This window comes from Hemiscyllium ocellatum, chromosome 7, assembly GCF_020745735.1.
Source record: "Hemiscyllium ocellatum isolate sHemOce1 chromosome 7, sHemOce1.pat.X.cur, whole genome shotgun sequence".
Classification (NCBI taxonomy): Eukaryota; Metazoa; Chordata; class Chondrichthyes; order Orectolobiformes; family Hemiscylliidae; genus Hemiscyllium; species Hemiscyllium ocellatum.
The window spans coordinates 68,561,123-68,587,867 of NC_083407.1; the positions used below are offsets into that span (position 1 = coordinate 68,561,123).

The window sequence follows — 26,745 nt, forward strand, 5'->3', positions numbered from 1 at the left end:
TCTCCAAATTTGAAGAAAGATATTCTGGCTATTGAGGGAGTGCAGCGTAGGTTCACGAGGTCAATTCCTGGAATGGCGAGACTACCTTACACTAAAAGACTGGAGCGACCGGGCATGTATGCCCTTGAGTTTAGAAGACTGAGAGGGGATCTGACAGAGACATACAAGATTATTAAAGGATTGGGCACTCTGGAGGCAGGAAACATGTTTCCGCTGATGGGTGAGTGCCAGCATAGCTTAAAAATACGGGGTAGACCATTTAGGACAGAAATGAGGAGAAACTTCTTCACCCAGAGAGTGGTGGCTGTGTAGAATGCTCTGGCCCCGAGGGCAGTGGAGGCCCAAGTCTCTGGATTCATTTAAGAAAGAGTTGGATAGAGCTCTCAAGGATAGTGGAATCAAGGGTTATGGAGATAAGGCAGGAACAGGATAGTGATTAAGAATGATCAGCCATGATCATATTGAATGGTGATGCAGGCTCGAAGGGCAGAATGGCCTAGTCTTGCACCTATTGTCTATTGTCTGTTATCCAGGATATTTCTTGCTAATGTACTTATTCCAAGCCATTCTCATGAAGATACTTCACCACCTCTTGTTCTTGCCTCTCCTTTCAATAAGCCATGTATCCTTGCAAATATAGTAATTTCCTGCCTCAATAATAGCCTGTGCAAATTATTTCTTAGATGCCTACATTATTTTTGAATTATCATCTTAAAAGATGTGACCATGCTTTCCTCTTATGAGTCCTACCTCATTTCAGTCACTTCCTGCCTTAGTGATATACTTGGCTGTGCAGAATTAGTTCTTAGCTAATTATTTTATTTTCGCACACTTTTGACATATCCCCACCCATAGCAGATTTAAGGGGCAAATAACCTTTTTCCTATTCTTCCCAAGTACTGATTCCTCATTGCTGTCTTGTTTCATAACCGTTGCTTATTTTCTGAGGCCTCTCCCGAGCAGCCACAATTGCCATGCTAACCACCAATGTTTAAGACTAATTTCCACTATTTCTTAAACTCTGTCTGCAAATCATTGTTGACTGAGTTTTTACTGCTTTTATTTCTTGTCTTTATCCAAAAATGTCCTGAAATTATGCATACATATCTCTGAAATATTTAACTTTGACATGATTTTTCAAGTTGTCATGTAGGATGTGATTATTGATCAAACCAAAGGGATCAGTGTTGGGCCCTCAGTTATTTACGGTCCAAATAAATGGCTTGGATGAAGGGAACAAGTCTATTTTTGCTAAGTTCACTGATGATTTTAAAAACAGGTAGGGAAATAAGTTATGAACAGGACATAAGTGAGCTTGCAAAAGGATACAGATATGTGAGTTGACAAAAAGTTGGCAGATGGAGTATAGTGTGGATAAATGTGAACTTGTCCACTTTGACAAGAAGTATAGAGAAGAAACATACAATTTAATTAAGAGATTGTAGAACTATTGGGTACAGAGGGATATGGGTGACCTGATGCATGAGTAGAAGATTAGTATGCAGGGACAGCAAGTGATCAGGAAGACAAATTGAATGTTGTTGTTCATTACAAGGGAAATGGAATACTAAAGGACGAATGTTTTGCCACTGTTTAATGTCCATTGCTGAGACCTAATCTTGAGGATTTTGTACAATTTTAGTCTCCTTACTACATAATGGACATTAATGAGTTAGAAGCAGTTCTGATAATAGCTCTTGTGAACAATGTACATGGGTAACAGCTTTAAATGAAGGTATACCATTTTTGTATATTTTACATGTCAACAATGGATTTCATGGCGAAAACACATGGAGTTATGGAACATCAAGCAAAATCCTGAAGTTTATTTCACTGAAAATGAATTTAACTTATTCAGTCTCGATGTAGCACTGACCTTGGTTGCTTAACTTTTGGACCATTTTTCTCATTTTTTAAGTTGTTAGCCTTTTAGGGGCCTTGTTTAGTACTTCACTGCTGCTCATCAACTTTTCTGAATATTATAAATAAGACTGTACAATAATACTCCACAGACTCTATTTATAAATTGACTTCCATCCTGCACTTATTCATAATTAATTGCACCAAACTGCTGGCAGCAGTGTTTACACTTCCCCTTTAGACAAGAGAAAATACATTGCTGATGTTTGTTTTCACTGATGATATCTGGACAGCTACCCTTGATTAACTTTATAAATTAGATTAGAAATATATGGGAAATAGAAAGAAACTGGAATCCTTCAAACTAATTTGTGATCTCCCAGTAGTGGGCTTTTCCACTGTCTCAGCGATCAGCTGAAATACATGGATTTACAAGGGTGAACTTGTATTCATTACTGACGTCATCCTCGAAAACTTGCTGACACCATTAGATTTGTAGCTGAAATTGTGTTGCTGGTTAAAGCACAGCAGGTCAGGCAGCATCTCAGGAATAGGGAATTCGACGTTTCGAGCATAAGCCCTTCATCAGGAATGAGAGAGAGGAGGAATAGGGAATTTGACGTTTCGAGCATAAAGGAATAGGTAAACAAGTGAGCTTGACTGAATGTAAAAAACGTACATTCTTGCAGTGCAAAGTGATTCTAAAAACAGTGTAAAGTAGATTTGAAAATAGCAAACAAACAATAGATAAATGTGAGGTGCTGCATTTTGGGAAAGCAAATCTTAGCAGGACTGATGCACTTAATAGTAAGGTTCTAGGGAGTGTTGCTGAATGATGAAGAGACCTTGGAGTGCAGGTTCATAGCTCCTTGAAAGCAGCGACGCAGATAGATGGGATAGTGAGGAAGTCGTTTGGTATGCTTTCCTTTATAGTGTATTGAATGCAGGAGTTTGGAAGATTGTGTTGCGACTATACAGGACATTGGTTAGGCCACTATTGGAATATTGCGTACAATTCTGGTGTCCTTACTATCTGAAGAATGTTGTGAAACTTGAAAGGGTTCAGGAAAGATTTACAAGGATGTTGCCAGGGCTGGAGGATTTGAGCTATAGATAGAGGTTTATTAGGTTGGTGCTATTTTCCCTGGAGCTTCGGAGCTGAGGAGTGACTTTATAGAGGTTTACAAAATTATGAGGGGCATGGATAGGGTAAATAGACAAAGTCTTTTCCCTGGGGTGGGGAGCCAGAACTAGAGGGCATAGGTTTAGGGTGAGAGGGGAAAGATATAAAAGAGACCTACAGGGCAACTTTTCACGTAGAGCGTGGTATGTGTATGGAAGGAGCTGCCAGAGGGAGTGGTGGAGGCTGGTACAATTGCAGCATTTAAAAGGCATTTGGATGGGTATATGAATAGGAAGGGTTTGGAGGGATGTGGGCCGGGTGCTGGCTAGTGGGACTAGATTGGGTTGGGATATCTGGTTGACATGGACAAGTTGGACTGAAGTGTCTGTTTCCATGCTGTACTTCTCTATAACTCTATAATAAAGTGAAGTACCACATTTTTCTGCCGGGGTATATATTTATGTTAGCATATGATATGCAATTGAGCCTATTAGTTTTTTTTGTTCTCATGATATTTTAATGTTTTTTTTGAGTGAAATTCAATGTTTTAATCTATGCAAGCCTTTTTGGCAATTGTTTCCATTTCCTTTATAAAGTTATTGTAATAACTAAAGTAATCTCGTTTTACACAGGCAAGGCTCCCTTTATACATGTTGGTAATCATGTTGTATCAGAACTTGGTCCCATAGTACAGTTTGCAAAAGCCAAGGTAAAAAAAATGACTGCTACTTGCATTATTTTACCTATAAATGCTACGTCATGTGTCAATGTTTTGGCATGTGCAGATTTAGCATCTGTCTTAAAAAAAAGTATTTATTGCCATTTTTAATTAAGTACTTTTTACTTATTCTTCCATACGTAATATTGTCCAAAACTATTATAATGTCCATGCTAATTAGTCATGGGTAATTTCTGGCATTTCAAATCCTCTAAATCTATGAATAATTTAACATTGGAGTTTAAGTTAAAAGGATAACTTTGTGAAAATAAATTGTTTTTTAGTAAAATAATTAGAATATGCAATTTACAAATATTAAAACAATTTTGACTCACTTTTTCACAACACCTGTATTGGTGATGTGTTTAATTGAAAGGAAATAAGTGCAATTCTACTCTTGGTGATTATGGCTTGACTTATGAGTTTACCCACTGTTGAATATTATGACTCTTTAGGGTCACTCACTAAGTGATGGACTAGATGAAATTCAAAAGGCTGAGATGAAAGCTTATACAGAATTGGTGAATAATATGCTGTTGACAGCAGAGGTATGTTAGCTCAAAGAATTATAACCTTATCTTTTGTTCCCTTAATACTGAAGACCAATAACTAACACCACAATTGTTATTTTCTGTTCCTTTGATTAATGATTGCAGCTAAAGTTGTCACGTTTAGTATATTTTTGCAATTTACTATAGTGTGACTAATTCTTGACTAACTTTTGATAATATGCTTTACCTTACAGCTTTACGTTCAGTGGTGTGATGATAGTACATCAGCAAAGGTGAGAAACTGTCAGCATTCACAACAATTTTACAAAATAAGCTTGTAATTTGTGTAAGTGTCAACATTGATGTTAGCTTGAGCACTACAGAAATTATTGCATACTTTTCTTCCATTTCAGAAGCATTGCATTCTCAAAATTTTAAAACAGAATAACTTTATAAATATTCTGATTATCAGTATCATAGGTCTGAAGTTGCAGGCCAGATTGGGCAAGGAAAGTAGATTTCCTTCCCTGACAGACTCAAGAGAACCAGGAATTCTAAGACATTCCAATAGTTTAATGATCATTATTGATGCGACTAGCATTTTTTCTCAAGTTTATTTATGAATTAATGGAATTAAAATTCCTCTATCTGCAATGAACTTTACAAAGCTTGTTTTCTTGACCAGGCAAAACATTAGTCAGCATCTTGCCAACTTAAATCCAGCTGTGCCATGATAATTATACCTGTAGGTTTGACATCTGTGGTTCATCCTTTGGATGTATACCTAAGTGAGCCATTCAATGGTAATGTTCATGCCAAATAGAATAGATGAACAGTTGATAGGAAGCTTTCACATAGATTAAAAAATGTTAGCTGTCCTGCTTGATTTTTGGTGAGGTTTAATGATCAAAATCAGGGGATCCTGTTGGTGCATCTAGTAGCATCAGATTGTTCAAAAAATTCAAAATACCTAATTAATTGGGTGGAAGGTGATTCTGAAAACAAAATCATTGTATGCAATCAAAAGTGGGAACTTTATGGTGATCTTATAGCTGAAGGGACAAAATGAATTTAATGAACCTTTGTATGAGATGCAGAAGACAGCAAATTTTATGGATTTTAAAGCATTTTGAAGTGGTTAGAGGTATCTTTGCACAGTTTATTCATTCAATTAATCATGCCTAATTAATTTGATATGAATTACCAATGTTTTAAACATTTCAAAATGGCGGCCATCCAAGCTCACATTGGCACTTCACATTTTATACATTATTTATAAATCAACCACTGCTTTTTGAAAGATTCTGATGACTTCAAACGTCAATGTATACACCACAATCTGGGGTTATGTTAGTTTTAATAAGAAATTTGTAACTCTTTACTTATGTAATCACTATTATGTTTGTACCCCGATACGAAAAGTTTTCATTTATATAATTTACGATGCTTGAAAGAAACTGATGAGTGAATATGAATATAGAATTTATACCGCAATATCATGTTTTTTAAAAAATGAGACTTGAATAAGCTAGGGGTGAGAGAGTCAGAATTATCAAATCGTGGGATCCTATTTGTGCATCTAGTGCCATCAGATAATTCAAAATATTTAATTAAGTGAGTGGCGGGATGATTCTGAAAACAAAATCTCCGTATGCGATTCAGGTTGAGCTGGTATTAGTACATTTATAGATTTTGAGACTTTTATGGTTTTGGATGATTTTACTATTACTTTTAAGTGATCTATCACACCAACTAAAGGATCAATTATATAGTTCTTGATATTTTGTATATTGTCTTAACATTAAAGACCCTTAATGGACCTTTTGATGGTTTCAGATAACTCGTTCTAGATATGGTTCACCATATCCTTGGCCTTTAAACCATATATTAGCCTATCAGAAACAATGGGAAGTAAGGCGCAAGATGAAGGCAATTGGATGGGGTGGAAAATCTCTAAAGCAGGTTAGTCACTGTGTTGCCATTGTTATATTTATTACTTGTTTCTAACTCAGTGCCGATAATACAAAAGTTTGTATTGCATGAAGGTATTTACTATTTTTAAAACAAATTATTTTTGTGAGAGAATTGATTTTTTTGGATTCAAACTGGAAGTCAAATGCTGGAGTTTCTTCCCTAAAAGTTCGTCATTATGTATGTTCTATCTTCAGGCCAGCAAGTTGTGGTCTTATATATATGTTGCGTGATAGAATCTTGCAAAAATTTCAGCACACAGATGCACTGTTATTACTTGAGAAATTTAAAGTCCAGATGGGTTGATCTTGCTGCCTCAGGAACTTTGAAAATGTCTCTGACCCTAAGTCCAGGCTTGGAAAATTTAGCCAGTTATGTGAGACTTAATCGGATACTTATTGACAAGTATAACATAGTTTAATCTCTAGCATGACTCTGAAATTAGCCAGAGTAACAGAACTGAGCATAATACCCAATACTACCCCTAAATCATCACAGCTCTTTCCTAAAACCTGTGTCCACTACCCCTTCCAATCTAAACATTCTGACTGGAAGACTTTTCCAAGTACCCATGTACATTCTCGCCTGAGTCGTTCTTTCACCACTACTACAGTCCCATGCACACAGACAAACTCACCTGTTAGAAGATTTGTAAACCTTGCCTACTGCCCCAGCTGAAAATGCCAATTTGATCAGGAGCAGACAACTTCCTGTGCAATTGCTATTAAACAGAAGATTTCCATTTTCTGTTCATCCTTTAAGACCCATCTCTTTGATTAAATATTGGCCACCTCTCTTAGTACCTCTTCTATGGCTTAATGTACCTTTTGACTGATTTTACTTTTGTTCGGGGACATTTTCATTAAAGTGAAGAATCTGCTAAATACAAGTTGTTGCCCATGCATCTGCAAATACCAGTTATCAAAATGATCAAATTAACCACATCTGAGACCTGCATGAAGCTATTGTTATAAATTCACTTCTATATTGTGACTATTAATTCCCAAATGGTATGTTATATTCAGTTAAAATTCAATTGAGTGTCAATTGGCAACAACAAACTTGATACCATCCAAGTAAATGACAATATCTTGACAAACAAAAATATACTTAACCAAATTGGATGCCACAATTTTAAATTCACTCATGCTTTTCGACTTTATAAAGTGTGTAGCAATAAACTGCTCCTACACTTTGATTAAACACCATTGCCTGTAGCTCTGGCAGCTAATCTACTGTGAAGCTGTTTATTGCCTTGCACACTCCTTCTGACAATTTATTACTTAAAGCTGTAACATGATTCACACAATATTAGTCATCACCGTATAGTTTCAACACAACATCCTCTAACTTGTACTCTATTGATTTAACAATTACTTAAACATTTTTTTCATTTGTTAATTGTTGCTGAACAATGAGAATCATTTTCAACATTATCTAGGTCAATTAGTTCATTACCATTTGTGGAGAGAAAGTCGTCATTTTTTAAATGTTTAATGATATATTTAACCATATTAACTTTAATCTGTGTTCTTTTTATTAATTTTATTCATTCATGTGATGTGAATGTTGCTTGGACAGCCAACATTTATTGCTCATCTCTAATTGCCCTTGGGAATGTGGTGATGAGCTGGCTTCTTGAACTGCTGCAGTCCTTGTGGATTCCATTTGAATTTTATCTGATTAATTTTCTGTTCATTCGAATTTGGGTGACTCTGCTGACACCCATTCCATTTTAATATTGCCGTTTGAGTTCCTTTTATATAATTTGTGAATCAGAAATGTTGGCATATGAAGAAGGTCATCGGTAGAGATTGAGGATGACGGAGTGGTCACACATAGAAAGATGCCATCATGAAAGTTTGTGATACATCACTGAGACTGTTTAGCAGCACTGATAGAACAGGAGGTTGTGTTGATGACAAGCGTATTTACAGCTGCTCTCAACCCTTGGTTTAGTCTTTGCTGGTGGTAGCATGGTCACCTCTGGGTCAGAAGGTCATGAATTCAAACCCTGCTCCATGACATAAGTACATAATGCAATATGAAACTTCAATGCATACGCCATAAATACTGTTTTTAGTGTGCAATGTTAAATGAAGGCCTTTTCTCCCCACTTGAGAGAAAGTTAGATAAATTAAGAGCAGGAGAACTTTCTCTGAGTCTTGGTAAATATTTATCTTTCCAAAAATATTTCTGAAACAGATTATTTGATTATTCCCTTATCTGCGGAATCTTACATTGTTTAATTTGGCTTCTGTGTTTCTGGCGCTGGCAAGGTAGGCAGTGTTCAGGCTCCTGGGCCTGTCCACTCCAGGCAGCTGTTTCTGCCCATTTATCCTTGCCCTTTTCATCATCTTTGATTTTAATTTTCTTCTTCATCTTCCTTTTGGCGATGGCGAAGAATGTGACATTGTGGAGGAGAGCAACCAGAGCAGACAAGGCAGTGACCTGGCCAGGCTTCGGCAAGACAAACAGTTGAAGCATCGGTGATGTGGTATGTCCGGAGTGGGGACTCAAGACAGCAGCTTCAGCAGAGCCAAGGACTCCTGGTTGTGATAAACCTGCAGCAGGGATTCTAGGTGTCATCGAGGTGGTAGTGGTACCAGGGACTCCTGTTTGCAGTAGGCCTGGAGGGGATCTTCTGGTTATCAGCGTGGTGGTGCTGGCAGCTCGTGATTGTGGTAGGCTTGGAGCCAGGGCCCTGTGGTTGTGTGGTTGTGGGGCCGGTGCTGGTCCAGCATAGAACCCGGCCTCAGCAACCCATCTGTGAAGTGGGCCCAGTGACAAAGTGATAGTGACTGAAGAATGACACTGCTGGTGGGTCCAGTGCAGCTGGCTCAGGACACAGGACTTGTGGTGGAGGCAGTGAAACAAAGAGGACTTTCTTCTATCTTTATCTTTTATTCTTCGTAAAATATTCAAATGGCCCTAGATTGTGGTAACAGTTGAAGCGTTTCACTCTATTTCATTGTGTTGTTCGTTGTCGAGTACAAGTGACAAATAATCATTCATAATTCTTCATAATTCCCTATTTACAGGCTATGCTTCAAAGCTACTTCAGTGCCTGTAATGGACTTGGAATGTTCATGGATTGTAAACTGTAGCCATGTACACGTTAATTCTTTGAAATAAATTATTTGTGCACACCCTGGTCAACATGCACTGTAGACTTCTGAGAGATTCGTTCTTAACATGTTGGCTTTTCTGACAAACCAATTGCAAAATTATGAACCATTGCATATAAAGATTATCTTGACTTGATGCTACTGTACATTTCATTTCTGATTTTTTGATCATTGCTGTCAAAGAAATGTGCAGCAAAGTCCCCTGAAAAGCTCCAAGTGGATTAGAGTTGGGGAGAGAGGGCATTTCTGTTTATTCTAGGACTAGTTAGCATATTCTGGAAGGTATTTAATGATCCAGTTTTCTTAACTAATGTAAGTGGGTGAGTTGAGTAGGATTTGGGGTGATGACTGTTCCAAGTTTATAAACTCCCTGTTCGTGTTGTCAAGTTGGTGTTTGTAAAATGCTAGGGGGAAAGCATTACAGGGTCCCTTTAAAAGGTGGTGTTTATTTTCCTTCTGCTTAGGGATTAGATTTAATAATGGACGTTTGAACAGCAACTTTAAAGTTTGCAGGTGCAGAGAATACCCGAATTGAAAAAATTTGTATCAAAGGCCAAGCAGCAGTTTTTATCAAGACAACAGGTTTTAAATTAAGCCAATTAATTTAAATCAGGCCCTTAACTACCAAAAACCTATTAAATTTAAATCTGATGGCATTGACAACATAGGACCAATCCTATTGTAAGACATTGATATATTGTCTTGGGTGTAAAAGAAGGAGGTAGTTGGACAGAGCCCCAGAGCTAATTGCCATCTGCTAATAGGTAACAGCTCTCAGCTCTTAGAGAAAGCACCATTTATCACAATACTGCAGCACACCATCTAAATTCCTGACCAAAGAATCTACAAAGAAAACATTTCTAACAGAAGGATCAGTAGAAAAGACACACAAAGTTCCAGAAGATGGAACCTGGCTATAAATTTTGAGACTAAATTCTATTTTTTTTGTTATGTGAGTGGGACTGGTATTTATTAGAACATCATACCATTTGAATCTTGTGTTGTTTGGGAATAGTTAGTAGAAGGGATTTGTTTGTATTTACAAATGAGAGGGACCGTATTGTTGAAGAGGAGAGTATAAAACGGATTGGTAAGCTAGAGGAGATACTTGTTAGGGAGGAAGATGTGTTGGGCATTTTGAAAACTTGAGGATAAACAAGTCCCCCGGGCCTGACGGGATATATTCTAGGATTATGTGGAAAGCAAGAGAGGAAATTGCAGAGCTGTTGACAATGATCTTTTCGTCTTCACTGTCAATGGGGGTGGTACCAGGGGACTGGAGAGTGGCGAATGTTGTGCCCCTGTTCAAAAAAGGGAATAGGGATAACCCCGGGAATTACAGGCCAGTTAGTCTTACTTCGGGGTAAGCAAAGTAATGGAAAGGGTACTGATGGATAGGATTTATGAGTATTTGGAAAGACACTGCTTGATTAGGGACAGCCAGCACGGATATGTGAGGGGTAGGTCTTGCCTTACAAGTCTTATTGGATTCTTTGAGGAGGTGACGAAGCATGTGGATGAGGATAGAGCAGTGGATGTAGTGTACATGGATTTTAGTAAGGCATTTGATAAGGTTCCCCATGGTAGGCTTATGCAGAAAGTCAGGAGGCATGGGATAGTGGGAAATTTGGCCAGTTGGATAGAGAACTGACTAACCGGTCGAAGTCAGAGAGTGGTGGTAGATGGTAAATATTCAGCCTGGAGTCCAGTTACAAGTGGAGCTCTTCAGGGATCAGTTCTGGGTCCTCTGCTGTTTGTAATTTTTATTAATGACTTGGAAGAGGGAGTCGGAGGGTGGGCCAGTAAATTTTCAGACGATACGAAGATTGGTGGAGTTGTGGCTAGTGAGGAGGGCTGTTGTCAGCTGCAAAGGGACGTAGATATGATGCAGAGCTGGGCTGAGGAGTGGCAGATGGAATTCAACCCTGTCAAGTGTGCGGTTGTCCATTTTGGAAGGACAAATAAGAATGCGGAATACAGGGTTAACGTAGGGTTCTTAGAAAGTTGGAGGAGCAGAGGGATCTTGGGGTCTATGTTCATAGCTCTTTGAAAGTTGCCACTCAGGTGGATAGAGCTTGTAAGAAGGCCTATGGTGTATTAGCGTTCATTAGCAGAGGGATTGAATTCAAGAGTCGTGAGGTGATGTTGCAGCTGTACAGGACCTTGGTAAGGCCACATTTGGAGCACTGTGTGCAGTTCTGGTTACCTCACTTTAGGAAAGATGTGGAAGCTTTGGAGAGGGTGCAGAGGCGATTTACCAGGATGTTGCCTGGAATGGAGAATAGGTCGTATGAGGAAACGTTGAGAGTGCTAGGCCTTTTCTCATTGAAACGGCAAAGGATGAGGGGTGACTTGATAGAGGTTTATAAGATGATCAGGGGAATAGATAGAGTAGACAGTCAGAGACTTTTTCCCCGGGTACAACAGAGTGTTACAAGGGGACATAAATTTAAGGTGAAGGGTGGAAGGTATAGGTGGGATGTCAGGGGTAGGTTCTTTACCCAGAGAGTGGTGGGGGCATGGAATGCGCTGCCTGTGGGAATGGCAGAGTCAGAATCATTGGTGACCTTTAAGCAGCAATTGGATAGGTGCTTAAGCTAGGACAAATGTTCGGCACAACATCGTGGGCCAAAGGGCCTGTTCTGTGCTGTATTGTTCTATGTTCTATGTTTGGTTTGTTAATAGTTTTGTTAATTTGTTCACTGTTAAAGCTAGATAAATAAATTGCTAACTGTAAAATGAGTGTCGGGGTTTGTTTTGTTTAGCCACTAGAAGTTGCTGAAAAGCTGGTTACACCCCTTCTCACTCCTTTTAACAGATTATAGGGTGAGGTGCTCTTCTTTGGGTATTTTGGTTTAAGTTCTTGGTGGGGGGGGGGGGTGGGGGGTGGGGGGGGGGGGGGGAGAGGCGCAGTCAACTCCGTTTTATACCACAGGCATCTTAAACATCAGGTTATGGCAATTAAGGTTCTACGGCGTTTTGCATCGAAATCCCTACAGTTGCCTTCACCCTCAGCAGCCTCCCTCACTTTCACTCACTGTTTGTTCTCTCATGAATAAATGGGAATTATTGGATTTAAATTTAAATTTCTTCAAAACATGAATGGTAGATGGATTATAGATCACAGTCTCTGATATTTCTGAAAGTTAGTTTTTCAAATTGTTGAAGGGCTAACACAAACCTCGATGCTTTCCTTTCAACTGTGGAGTGCTTTTGGTGACAAGGATTAACCTTGCTTAAAAATGTGATTATCTGGACACTATAATAACATAATTCCTGTATCTTTAATAATGTTAGTCCCACATCTTAAATGTTATCAGGCTTGGATCAGGCTTCTGGATCTACTATTCTTTAACTTTGGGGTTCTGTACTGCAAGCTATCTCCTGTGCTCTCTTACTGGCTTGATTGTATGTTTTGTCTGCTTGGCTATCCGAGAAGTCTAACTCATTCTGAACAGGGTCCTTTATTATCAACAGTTTAATTCTTTTAGGCATCACACCATTTCAACTGAATTCTGCTGAAAGATATTGCCTGTAGCCTTGCTGTTCTAAACTGAAAATTGAATAATCTAACATCTATTGTTGGAAAAGCATTAGAACTAATTATTGAGAAAGTAATAACAGAAAATTTGGAAATCCATAATCTAACCAAGCAGAGTCAGTATGGCTTTATGAGAAGGAGATCGTGTCAGGCTAATTTTATTTTAAGAGTTTTTCAAGCAAATGGAGAGTCACCAGTAGATATGCTGTATTTGGACTTTATGAAGGTGTTTGATAAAGTACCTCACAAAAGGTTAAGTCACAAAGTAAAAGCCCATGGTGTTAGAGGTAGTACATTGGCATGGATAGAGAATTGGATCATATGCAGGAAACAGAAAGTGGTTATAAGGGTTTCTTTTTGAGGATGGTGACACGTGACCAATGGGGGACCACAGGGATCATTTTGTGACTGTAACTGTTTACAATGTATGTTAATGACTTGGAGGAAGCAAGTGAATGTTCTGGAGCCAAATTTGCAGACAAGACAGAAACAGGCAGGTTGTGAGAGAGATACCAACAGTTTATATAAGACATTGATTGATTAGGTAAGTGCAGAAAAAAGCTGGCAAATGGAGTATAATGTGGGAAAATGCAAAGTTGTTCATTTTGAAAGAGAGAACAAAAGAACAGAACATTATTTAAATGGAGAAAAAGTGCAGAAAGCTGCAATACAAAAGGACTTTGGGTATACTTGTACACAAAACACTGAAAGCTTGCACACAAGTGTGACAGGCAATCAGGAAGGCTAGTGGAATGTTGGCCCTTATTTCAAGAAATTGGCATCTTAGTAGGGAAGTCTAATTACAACTGACAACTTTTTTACTTTTTCCTTTTTTTGCTTTAGGTTTAATGTTTCTTTAAAAAGTTTTTTCCTGCTAGTTTAATTTCTGGTGAAAGGCAGCTGCGGTGGAGTATCGGGTTTGTTGAATCAGGTAGTCAGCTAGATGTCCAGTGCAAGGCAGTGATAGAGGGCCCGATCCGGGATTCTCAATGTGTTCCTGATGCCCCTCACATGGACCAAAGGTGAGACCAATGATTGGCACAAAAACCAAGGGTGAGGCCAAAGGCCATGTGTGGGTAGTGCCTGGATCAGTACTTTGATGGTCTGAGATCCTAGGAGTGAGATGAACGCGACAGTGGAGGTTCCCCATATGCCTGCAGCGATAATGAGAGCAGGGAGATTGAGCTAGTGCGAGAAGGCATGCCGAAGACGAGGAGATCAAATCCTTGTAGGAAGTGCAGTATCAGCATAGCTGAGCACTTAAGAAAGATTACAGTGGTTGAACGTTTAGCTTTACTTCTTTATTCTTTGATTTAATATTAAAAAGGACTACAGTGTTAACTTTTAACTTTGTTTCTTATTTCTTTCTACCTTGTTCTTAAACTTTTGTACCAAGGTACTTGTACCTGAGATGGCGCCATGTGTGGCAGCATTGAAAACTTTTCACTGTAATTTTGTACTTGAGTACATGTGACAATATCTAAATAACCACATCTGGAGTACTGTGAACAGTTTTGGTTAATGGGTAATTGCTGCGAACTGGGTATACTTGGACAATTTTCCATATTGTCAGGTAGATGAAGAGTTTTCTAGTTGGTACTGCAATAGCTTGGATAGTGAAGTGGCTAGTTCTGGAGCACAATCTTCATGATTGCTGGACTATTGTTAGGGCCCAGAGCCTACTATGTCTTGTTTGTGATGTCTTAAAATGAATTAAATTGATTGAAGGTTGGCGTCTATGATACTGGGAAATAGAGGAGATGGATCATCCATTCGGCACTTCTGGCAGAAGATAGAGCTTTTCTTGAATGTTCTGTTGTGCAGGGTCACTGGTGCCTGCCTATAAGGTACACCCACTAGTGACCTCTTAATATTTCTTATCTCTACCCAAACTGATTCTACACCTTGATCTTTCAAGTTAAGGTCAACTCTTAACACTGAAGTAATTCTGTCTTTAATTAATAGAGCTATTTGCCACTTTTTTCCCAGCTTCATGTGATTTCAAGATGTGAAACATGATTCAACAGTCCATCCCTGTCTTGGTCATGTTTCAACTGTCTTTATAATGCTTATCAGATCGCACTTTTTTTCTTTGTGTGAAAGCAATTCATCACTTCTCTTACAAATGCTTTCTGAAATTAGATACAATTTTTAAAACATTTTTGCAAACTCTGGCCTTGCTTAATTGGTGCCCTTTTATGTTTGCATATTCTGCTCTTTCATGTCGTACTCTGGTAGTCATTACCTGTTTGCTGCCTTGCTGTAATTTATTGTTTCCCTTAAATTTACTATATCTCCCCTAATTTGATATTCTCCCCACCACCCCCACCCCCAACTTTTTAAAAGGCCTTACACTGCCCTACTGACATCATTCACCAGAACATTGATCCCATCATGCTTCTAATGTGGGACATTCCTAACAGCCTGAACCCAGTGCTCCAGGACCTGAACCTATTTCTCTCATGGCAATCTTTGTGCCACGTGTTCATGTCTCTAATCTTAGACACTTGGCACATAATTCCCAGGCTCTGATCTGATCTGCTCTTGTAATTGCAAAATCAATGTGGCTGGACTAGTTGAGTTTTAAATCATTGATAAACATATAGAGTGCTGATGATGGGAGTTTAAATGTTAGTAGTGATACTGAATGTGAAAGGGAGATGCTTGCCTTTTCTTTTGTAGGAGATGGTCATTGCTCGGTACATGTGAGGCACTAACATTTCTTGTTGCTTAGCAACTCAAGCCTGAAGATTGTCCAGGTCTTGCTGCATACAGGCATTGATTGCTGAGAAATAACAAATGGAACTGAATGCTGGGCAATTATTGGTGAACACCCGCATTGACTTGGACCTTGATTTGGAGGGAAGATTGTTGAAAGCTGAAGGTGGTTGAGATTAAGACACTATCCTGAAGATCTCCTGCAGTGATGTCAAGTAGTTGAGATGATTGTCTTCCAACAACCACGACTACCTTAATTTGTCCTAGGTAAGATTTCAACCAGTGAAGTTATCTTCCAATTCAAAGTAAATTCAATCTTACTCAGGTTTCTTAATTCCACACTTGGTCAAATGCTACCTTATTGTCAAGGGCAGTCACTCTTACCACAGTGTACTGGTGGTAAGAGGGATGAATGCTTGGGATGCTGCATGGACGCACCACCACCTATACGTTCCTCTCCAAGCTACACAGCATCCAGATTTGGAACTTTATCACTGTTACTTCATTGTTATTGGGTCAAAATCATGCAACTACATCCCTAACGCAACGTGGATATCCTTACTCCTCAAGGACTGCAGCAGTTCAAGAACCACCTTCTCAATTGAAAATGAACAATGGATTTTGGCCCCGCAGCGACCCCAATTTCCATAAATGGATAAAGGAAAAAAAATTGCCTTTATATGTTGGAAGCACTTACCACAATATGGAAAAGTCTGCTGTGCCTGCCTCTTGTTTTCTTGTTTTACTAAAGAGCTGATATCAACATTTTGCTCTGTAAATATGAGTTCAAAACTCCCTTTTGGCCTGTAAAGTTGCCACTTGTCAGGTTAAGAATGGACTACTAAAACTGTTCTAATAACAATTCTCAATTACAGAGCCATGAAATTAATGCCAGTGCCTTATTTTAATTTTGATGATTCGGTTTTTAAAATCAAGAATTTTTAAAGCTTTTGAAGAACCACCAAGACACAAGTTTACTGAACTTCTCCGATATTAAATTTTCAATGTAGAATCTGATGTAGAATATTACCAACCACAAATTTAGCAGTTTTTGAAATCTAATTTCAAAGAATGTTGTATTTATATGAAATGCTAGCGGTATAAAACAGTATTCAGCCAGTAGTATTAACTCAACCCAAAAGCGAGAAGACCTTTAGGCATTCAATGCCAAGCTTTACAAGTCTATCATTTGTACAAATTTTAACATTTTCCTTCTGATTGACTGCTAGGTGCTCGAAGATGTAGATCGATGCTGTCAAGCTCTCTCTCAAAGGCTGGGTACCCAACCCTATTTCTTTACTAAACAGTAAGTTGCATTGGAATGACTAAAGATATAATGTTAAAGAAAATGTATGGTCTTTTTAGACGAGGGACATATTCACTTGATTGTTGTATTCTCACTAGTTCCACATGTTTAATACAAAGGAATTCTACCACCTTGTACTTCATTTCATCAACAGTGTTAAGAAACTTCGGCAAATGAAGCACTCAGAAGCCATGCATTTTGCTATTTGATGTGCAGCATTCTATTTGAGGGATGGCTTTTTTACGCACAATAGCTTCAGAGGACGCAGATCTTTTTTTTCTTCCCTGAGAAATGAAGAGCAACTGTCAGTGATCAGAAAACATTATCCTACACACATTTTAAGTGTACTATTTTGGTATATTTAATTTATGTTCATTTGGGAAAAATGTAATTAATCTGTTAATGGCAGGTTTATTCATAAAGCTGATGTACCTGTATAATAAATTACAGTAATAAAAATTAAGATGGTCTGCGTCGATGAAATCTATAGAGATTGGCTTAATTTAGTTAGGAAATGTCAACAGCTTTTTGGGGAACTGAAATAGTATGTTAATATCCCTCGCAATGACCTTTTCTTAACCTCTTCCTTGCAACAGAATATTGCTACAGGCCTCAATGTTGCCTTTGAAAATAATGATAAGCTAACCCTTTAATGTTTGTGCCATAGGCCAACAGAACTGGATGCATTGGTGTTTGGTCATCTGTTCACCATCCTTACAACTCAGCTGACCGATGATGCACTTTGTGAAAAAGTAAAAAATTATGAAAATCTCATCAAGTTTTGCAGAAGAATAGAGCAACAATACTTTGAAGAGCATGATCAAGAGAGTGTTTTGAGTTCAGTATCCAGGTGTTCAAGAGGTTCTTCCACAAAATAATTAATAAAGAACAAAAGGAGGGAATGATTATTGAAATAATTAATATTATATCAAACTACATAAAAACTGAAGGCTTGTTGAAAAAAAATTGATTTCCAAGTTGTGTGTGATTAACACAGTTACAGTTCAATCTCCTGTAACATTTTTTCATGTAAGATTATTCAAAAATCTGCAGACTTTAATTATTAGCAAGATGACCCTGTGCTTTATTTTATATTTAATATAAATTTAATGACAATTTGATGGAATTGTGTCTGTGAAAAACCAATTAAAGAGTAATTGGGAATCTCTAAATGTCCTCTTTGATCACAGTGCTTTTAAATATGAGCAAACACAGTGACTCCTGATTATCCCCCACAAGCACAAAAGGGTACAATTTGCATTACACATTCGAGGATTACTATGTTAGCTATTCTAGGCTCAACTGGTAATCTGCTCTCTTTGTGTTTTAACAAGTAAGTATTGAAAGAAGATCCTTGCTTTACAAGATGATTAGTCCCCTTTTCATATTAACATTCATGGGATTACTCCCTCCAGAAATGAGCTAGAAAGAGGGTCAGCTCACTTGAAAGTAGCTTGCTTGTCCAAGTACAGGCAACAGAGTCCTCCCTATTAGCTGGTTTCTCTACATTTGGGCAAAAATTCCCTTTGAGAGGTTTCCTTGGCCTAGATAATATCTGAATAAGTATATAATACAAAATAGAAATATATTTAATTTTAGTGAGATGTTTAAAATGTATCTTTATTATTAAATTTGCCTTCATACAGATTGATTGGTCTGGGCTTACCTTGGTCTGCAGGTGTATCATTGATAAACCTAGGTTTATGCTGCACTTTTCATGATTTCTACACACTGAAACATACCAGGATTATTGTGTGCAGTTTTAGTCTCCTTACCTCAAAAGATATACCAGCAAAGGCTTACCAGACTGAATCCTGGCATTGCAGGTTAATCTCATAAATGAGAAGAGATTGGGTCAACTAGACCTATGCTGAAAAATGTGTTGCTGGAAAAGCGCAGCAGGTCAGGCAGCATCCAAGGAGTAGGAGAATCGACGTTTTGGGCATAAGCCCTTCTTCCTGAAGAAGGGCTTATGCCTGAAATGTCGATTCTCCTGCTCCTTGGATGCTGCCTGATCTGCTGCGCTTTTCCAGCAACACATTTTTCAGCTCTGATCTCCAGCATCTGCAGTCCTCACTTTCTCCTCAACTAGACCTATATTCACTGGCATTTAGAAGAATGAGGGGATGGGGGATCTCACTGAAATGTGTAACATTCTGACATGGCTGGACAGATTTGATGCAGAAATGATTCCCCTGGCAGGGAAATCCAGAACAAGAAGACACTGTCTCAAGACACACAATAGGCCATTCAGACCAAAATGAGAAATGTCTTCTCTCTGGGGGTGGTGAACTTGTGAAATGCTCTACCACAGAAAAAGTATATATTTAAGAATATACTTTAGAAAGAAATAGATTTCTAGAAGCTAAAAGGATATGGATAAAACATATATGGTGTTTGAGGTGGAGGATCTGCAGTGATCAGTGTGAATGAAAGAGCAGGATTGATTGGCTGAATGCCTACTCCTACCCCTATGCTTCTACATTTCTATTGCAGTGCTTTATAGCTAATTAAGTATTCACTGTTACAATATTGTAAAAATAGACAATTTACAAGTTGCAAAGTTTCACTACAATAATGTAATGAAGACCAATCTTTTTATATTGAGTGATAACCATTGGCCCAGAATAATTCCTAACTTATCTTCAAAATAATGCCATAGGATCTTTTCATCTAAATAAGAGAGCAGAAAGGACCTCAGTTTCATGTCTCATCCAAGAAGTGGCATCTCTGATATATAAGAGTGTGCTCAATCTTGATTCTAATGCTAAAGTCCTGAAGTGGAAGTTGAACTATAACATTATAACTCTCCGATGAGAGGGCTGCCAACTAAGCTGAGGCTGACATCTTAGTTTAGATCAGATGTAATAAATATAGGACTGGAATAGGCCATTTATTCCCTGACCTATTCCCCAATTTGGTGAGATTATGGTTGACCTGCACCCTAAGTATTGTTCCATACCCCTTAATACCTTTTGGCTAACAAAGGTGTAGCATCAGTTGTCATTTGTGAAGAGAGTTTCAAACTCCTATCACCCTTTGCTTGAAGCGGTTTCCTAATTTTGTCACGATAAGTCTGACTCTAATTTAGAGGTATGTGCTTTAACCCTAGACTGACTGACTAATTGGGAATAGTTCTCCCAATCTATCCTCTCTGTTCCCTTTAACATCTTGTGTAAATCTGTTCACTTACTATTACCTTCTAAATTCCACACACTATAAACCTAGTTGTTTAATTACTCCTTATCACTTAAATGTTGGAGTCCAGGTATCAATCTAATATGTTTTGCACTCTGTCAAAAGCCAATACATTCTTCTCAAAAGAATATGCATTTTGAAGAGTTAACCAAATTAATACAATGAAAATTTGTCCACGAATATTTCCTCTAAGTGTAATACCAAGATCTGTAACACTAATTGCCCATTCACTAACCGTTCAATATTTTACTGCCCCATTGTCACTGACCATCATAGTGTCTACTTGTGCAGAATACAAAATAAATGCCAGCTCAAACAAATGCATCAAGCATATAATTTCATATCATAATGTGAACTAATTACCCTTGTGGATTACTTTAGTGCCTGTCTTTTATGTTAATTTGCCTGCTCTAGTGCTTCCCAGTGCCTGCAGCATGATTGATGGAAAGCTGCTGACTTTCAACACTGAAGATTGGCTTTAGACAACATGCTTGAGAAATTCTGGGCAAAGAATTCCTGACTGCATAATTCACATTTCTCAGTGTGGGCAGCTGTGGGCTGTCTAGCTGACTGGGAACTATAAACCATCACCAACAGATGGAGTGGTGACAGTGACTAAACAACAGCTTCATGTTCTATAAAGTCACTGCCACTGCCTCTTGTCACACCATATATAGATGCTGCCTCCATACCATCCTCTAGATTACACATTTTGCCACTATCTGAGCTGGCACTTGGTGCTTTATCTCCTTCACTTCCACACTTTCCTCCACTCTCCAGATGTATTTCTCAAATATCTGAGTTCAGAAAGATTGCGTGGTGAAGAGGTGCATGTTTACACCATCTGCAGTTTGTAAATCAGAAGAGTGTACAGGATGAAGGGGAGGTAGGCAGAGAATTAGGTGTAAAAATACCATCACTTTGATGGCTTTGCTCATAACTCAGTGCTATGGGGTTAGGGCATTTGATCTGCCTCAAATGACGTACCACCTTGTCTTGCAAGAGAGAGGAAATGTTAGTGACTGTGGTACATTTTGTTTTGGTGTTGTGTGCAATGCTGTGGTTAAATATTTGTCAGTCTGTGAAAGCTGAGAGATTTGGGAATGCAGCTTGCAGTGGAGCTAAATATCTTGAGGGAGCATGTGATTGTCAGATGTGAGTCATGATCGAGAGAGACAGTTGTTTGGTGAGTGGGGATTTAGTTTTTGAGCAGTCTGATATTGGCACTGAAATTGGTAGGACATGACTTTTGAAGCTGTGCTTACTAACCTTGAGGTTATTGAAATTCTTATGGTGCTGTCTTGGTCTTGATAACTATACTCTCTGCACTCCCCAACATGTGACTGATGAATTTGACCTTGAAGACATGGCGTTTAAGCTCTCCCATCCAAGGTCTCCGCAACAGAATCTCAAAATGTTAGTGCTGTCATGTTGCACCATCTTCAGTGTTTTCCAGAAAAAATAAGCTCACCAGAGACTTCCGTCAGCTGCAGTAGCCATATTGCAACTTCTCCTTAAGTGGTGCAGGCTAGCCTTAATTGGTGCTGGCTAATCACAATAACTAACAGTGCTGAAATTGTTTAAAACAGTAGCATGCTGCCTGCATTGCAGTTAATGGGCATGGTTGAGGGAGCAATCCGATGTAGTCCCCATAAGGTTCTGTCTTCACCTTTGTATATGTGTGTACTTTGATGTGAACCTCAACTAAATTTTACTGAAGGCTTCTTTAATGTTGTATTGCTTTTCTTGTTCAAAGAATTGATTATGATGAAAAGCTAAGATCTGTGGCATATTTTATGCATGTATAGATAGATTTATTGTATTATTTGTTTTGTGCAATCTTAATATTGCATGGTTGCATAACACATTTGGGTATGTTTAATGAGTTGTATAGATTTTCTATACAAAATATCTGGCTCTGCTTCAATGTAGAGCACTGTTATTCGAAAATTAAGCTAATATTGCAACAATGATGTCCCATTTCCTCTCAGTGCTAGACATTTCCACAAAATTGAAAATTTAATCTTAAGTTTTTCAAAGCCTACAGAATATAGTAAACATCTAACTATCCTAATAATCCATCTTTAAACCTGTATTTTGGAGACTTGCATGTCTATTAAAAATTGAATGCAGTCAGTGTAATGTTTGTCAATATCCATTTGTTTCACTATACAACTCAGTAATTTCATTCTTAAATGTTAACATTTGCTGACATTTTGATGAGAAACTGTTTGCAGTGTAATTTGTACAGAACTAATACACAACAGAATTTTCTAAGTCTTTCTTTCTAACCATTTCATCTCTAAATTTGCAGATATTTGAATTACTAATAATGTGACTGCTATGTTTTGAATTGAGATTGCAAATCCCCCATGGCAGTGTGATAGTTTTTGAATATTGTAAAGAAAACTAAAAACGAACAAAAGTGATGACATGTAAGTCAGGAGCAAAGAAGTGGGTGAACAAAAGTCTGTGTGGTTTGCAAACCTTATAAAAAAAAATTTATACTAATTGAGCACAGAAGATAGCTTTTATAAAATAATGGAAGTGTTAATTCCAACCAAAATTTGCCTGATATGTGCTAAAATATATTTTGCTGTATCTTTTGCATTCCAGAATCAGAATAAACTTAATGTGAGCTGACCTTGCACATCACGCCAGGAAGTTTAAAGAAAGCAAAATAAGAAACACAGTTTAACTACAGTTCAAAAATCAAAAGTGAAACTAAATGCCAAATCCCACAATTTTATCAAAAACTTGAAGTGCTCAAATTGTTACAAAACACAGCATATTTTAAACTTTTTTGAAATATGTGAGCTTTTTGATACATTACAATTCATTACTCAAGCACTGAAATAGCTTGAAGAAAATGCATCTCAAATATTAGGTGATATCCTTTGTAGCTGTATGTTCATGACTAACTAGGCATAATTGATAATCGTAGTTATTGTTAGTGCAGTACTCCTCCGAATCATACAAAATTTTACTATTTTTCAGTGGATGTCAACCAGATGTGCAAACTGATTTTTGACCAAATGATTCAAATGTGCAGTTGGGAGAGGAAAGAAAAAGGATGTTCAAATGAAGGCTGCGAGTGATGTTCCTCTAATGATGCCTCTTAGGATCAGCTGGGATACTAGTGTGCGCTTCATTTCCTGCAGTTTTTTTACAAGCAAGACCACAGCTCCCATGGCACTCACAACAATTATCACCCACTTGTTCTGCAGGTTTTGTTTTTTACATCAGTCTAGTTGAGAAATTCACAGTATTAATCATGGCTGAAGTTGTTATTTATCACCTGCTGGGTGAGAAATAATAATTTTGACACTAGTGGGGCAGCAGGCCAGAGGTAAGGAATTAAGTAAAACATCTAAACACCAGCAAGGATCATTTCTCTGATTAATGATTCACTACAGAGAGAAACTGCTGCTCATTATCTGGTCTTACAAATCCAAACTGGGTTATGTGCTTGAAGAATTGTGTCCATTGCTACTTTCAGATAGTGACAGCAGCTTTCTATAAAAGTTAGATCTTTTTGAAAAGATAAATCCACAAATATAATGTATGGATACTAATAGTCCAGCAGACACATTGTTTTAGTTGGCCAGCAGCAGAAGATTTGTTCAAAAATCTATAAACCGAAATTACAGCAGAATGCCACCTCCTCACTGAATGTCAGAAGCCATCTTGCTGCGAATACTTCACCCACGCTGGAGCGCAGCTCCTAGAACTGATGAGGTGAAGAGTGCTGCACCACAGCTCTGAGCTGGTAATCACAGAACTGAAGAAACACATACATCATCTGCCACATAGGTTGGCGTTTAAAGTGAAAAAACCTTCAGATCATGTACAGTCTTGGACAAATGACAGCCCTGTGTACATTCATCCCTGTACAATTGCTCAGCATCCAACTGTAGGAAAAAGCTCAGTTCAGCTTTTTCTGCTGGCACTGTTACACAAGAGAGGCTGTTTATGTACTGTTAAAACAATACCGGAAAAGTGACATAAATAATTTGCAAATAGTTTGACAAATAGAGGGTATCACTCAAGTACTAATGTACCAAATTAAGATATTCGCAGTACCACTATAGTTTGCAACAATTTGACAGAGCCCTTCAACTGAGTTAGTTGTAGATTTTGTTTTTGGAGCTTCCCATACATTGTCCCTTGATAATGCAGTGATAGTGGAATGAGATGATGCAGTGAAGAAATGTGATGATGTTAACATAAATTTTCTTTCCATGCTAAACCTCGGCTATTCATTAGAAAGGTGATAGCTTAAAAGCAAAATGCTCATTTCTTCATAGGTGAAGGTTACTGCTTAAACTTTTGACCGCAGTTGTCAACTAAAGGCGAACATTAACACAACAGAATCAAGAAGATCTTAAAAAAAAACTTGGAGTTTTGGAATAACTAATTTTGTTTGCTGGTGTGTTTATTAATTCGTTTACTGGTGTACACAGTAACATGACTTGCTAAAATATATTTATTGTTTTTTTTCTGCATCTCATAACAATATCAAAAATCATTTGACACCAATTATAGTCCAACAGGTTTATTTGAAACCACAAGCTTTTGGGGCCCCGCTCCTTCAAGCTACCTCAAGGAGGAGTGGGGCTCTAAAATCTTGCCGGTTCAAATAAACCTGTTGGAATATAACCCAGTGTCATATGAGTTTTGACTTTGTCCACTCCAGTCCAACACCGCTACCGCCACACCATAGAATATGAACATTGACTTATTGGAATGAGTCATCAAATTCTTCATCAAACATAATTTATACTTAATTATAATGAATGAGTACCAAAATTCTTTACACTCTAGAATAGTTCCTATGAATTGGACGGTAACTAATGTAACCCCATTATTTAATAAGGGAGGCAGTGGACAAAAATAGCCAATTATAGATCAGTTAGCTTGTTATTGATAGTGAAAAAAAATGGTAGTGTCAAAAGAATATTTTGCATCAGTATTTACTGTGGAAAAGGATATGGAAGATATAGACTGTAGGGAAATAGATGGTGACATCTTGCAAAATGTCCTGATTACAGAGGAGAAAGTGCTGGATGTCTTGTAACAGTTAAAAGTGGATAAATCCCCAGGGCCTGATCAGGTGTACCCGCGAACTCTGAGAAGCTAGAGAAGTGATTGCTGGGCCTCTTGCTGAGATATTTGTATCATCGATAGTCACAGGTGAGGTGCCGGAAGACTGGAGGTTGGCAAACGTGGTGCCACTGTTTAAGAAGAACGGTAAAGATAAGCCAGGGAACTATAGACCGGTGAGCCTGACCTCAATGGTGGGCAAATTGTTGGAGGGAATCCTGAGGGACAGGATGTGCATTTATTTGGAAAGGCAAGGACTGATTCGAGATAGTCAACATGGCTTTGTGCGTGGGAAATCATGTCTCACAAACTTGATTAAGATTTTTGAAGAAGTAACAAAGAAGATTGATGAGGGCAGAGTAGTAGATGTGATCTATATGGACTTCAGTAAGGCGTTCGACAAGGTTCCCCTTGGGAGACTGATTAGCAAGGTTAGATCTCATGGAATAAAGGGAGAACTAGCCATTTGGATACAAAACTGGCTCAAAGGTAGAAGACAGAGGCTGGTGGTGGAAGGTTGTTTTTCAGACTGGAGGCCTGTGACCAGTGGAGTGCCACAAGGATCGGTGCTGGGCCCTCTACTTTTTGTCATTTACATAAATGATTTGGATGCGAGCATAAGAGGTACAGTTAGTAAGTTTGCAGATGACACCAAAATTGGCGGTGTAGTGGACAATGAAGAAGGTTACCTCAGGATCAGGATCAGATGGGCCAATGGGCTGAGAAGTGGCAGAATGAATTTAATTCAGATAAATGCGAGGTGCTGCATTTTGGGAAAGCAAATCTTAGCAGGACTTATACGCTTAAATGATAAGGTCCTAGGGAGTGTTGCTGAACAAAGAGACCTTGGAGTGCAGGTTCATAGCTCCTTGAAAGTGGAGTCGCAGGTAGATAGGATAGTGAAGAAGGCATTTGGTATGCTTTCCTTTATTGGTCAGAGTATTGAGTACAGGAGTTGGGAGGTCATGTTGCGGCTGTACAGGACATTGGTTAGGCCACTGTTGGAATAGTGCGTGCAATTCTGGCCTCCTTCCTATCGGAAAGATGCTGTGAAACTTGAAAGGGTTCAGAAAAGATTTACAAGGATGTTGCCAGGGTTGGAGCTATAGGGAGAGGCTGAACAGGCTGGGGCTGTTTTCCCTAGAGCCTCGGAGGCTGTGGGGTGTGGGGTGACCTTACAGAGTTTTCCAAAATGATGAGGGGCATAGATAGGATAAATAGACAAAGTCTTTTCCCTAAGGTCAGGGAGTCCAGAACTAGAGGACATAGGTTTAGGGTGAGAGGGGAAAGATACAAAAGAGACCTAATGGGCAACTTTTTCACGCAGAGGGTGGTATGTGTAAGGAATAAGCTGTCGGAGGATGTTGTGGAGGCTGGTACAATTACAATATTTAAGAGGCATTTGGATGGGTATATGAATAGGAAGGGTTTGGAGGGATATGGACCAGCTGCTGGCCGGTAGGACTAGATTGAGTTGGGATATCTGGTCGGCATGGACGGGTTGTACTGAAGGGTCTGTTTCAATGCTGTACATCTCTATGACTCTTAAGTGTCATATCTCCAAATTTGCTGATGATGCAAAGCTAGG

The 26,745-nt window shown here is 38.5% G+C and overlaps 1 protein-coding gene across 1 annotated transcript in view; it reads left to right on the plus strand.

The window, feature by feature from the left end:
• Nucleotides 1-18,764, plus strand: part of mtx2 (metaxin 2) — a 112,291-nt gene extending 93,527 nt beyond the window's left edge. The window contains exons 5-10 of the mRNA XM_060827323.1: nucleotides 3,616-3,692; nucleotides 4,157-4,249; nucleotides 4,447-4,485; nucleotides 6,029-6,154; nucleotides 16,780-16,856; nucleotides 17,524-18,764. Coding sequence (XP_060683306.1) covers nucleotides 3,616-3,692; nucleotides 4,157-4,249; nucleotides 4,447-4,485; nucleotides 6,029-6,154; nucleotides 16,780-16,856; nucleotides 17,524-17,734 — 623 coding nt within the window. The 3' untranslated portion in view covers nucleotides 17,735-18,764. The remainder of the gene's footprint in view (nucleotides 1-3,615; nucleotides 3,693-4,156; nucleotides 4,250-4,446; nucleotides 4,486-6,028; nucleotides 6,155-16,779; nucleotides 16,857-17,523) is intronic.
• The last annotated feature ends 7,981 nt before the right edge of the window (nucleotides 18,765-26,745 follow it).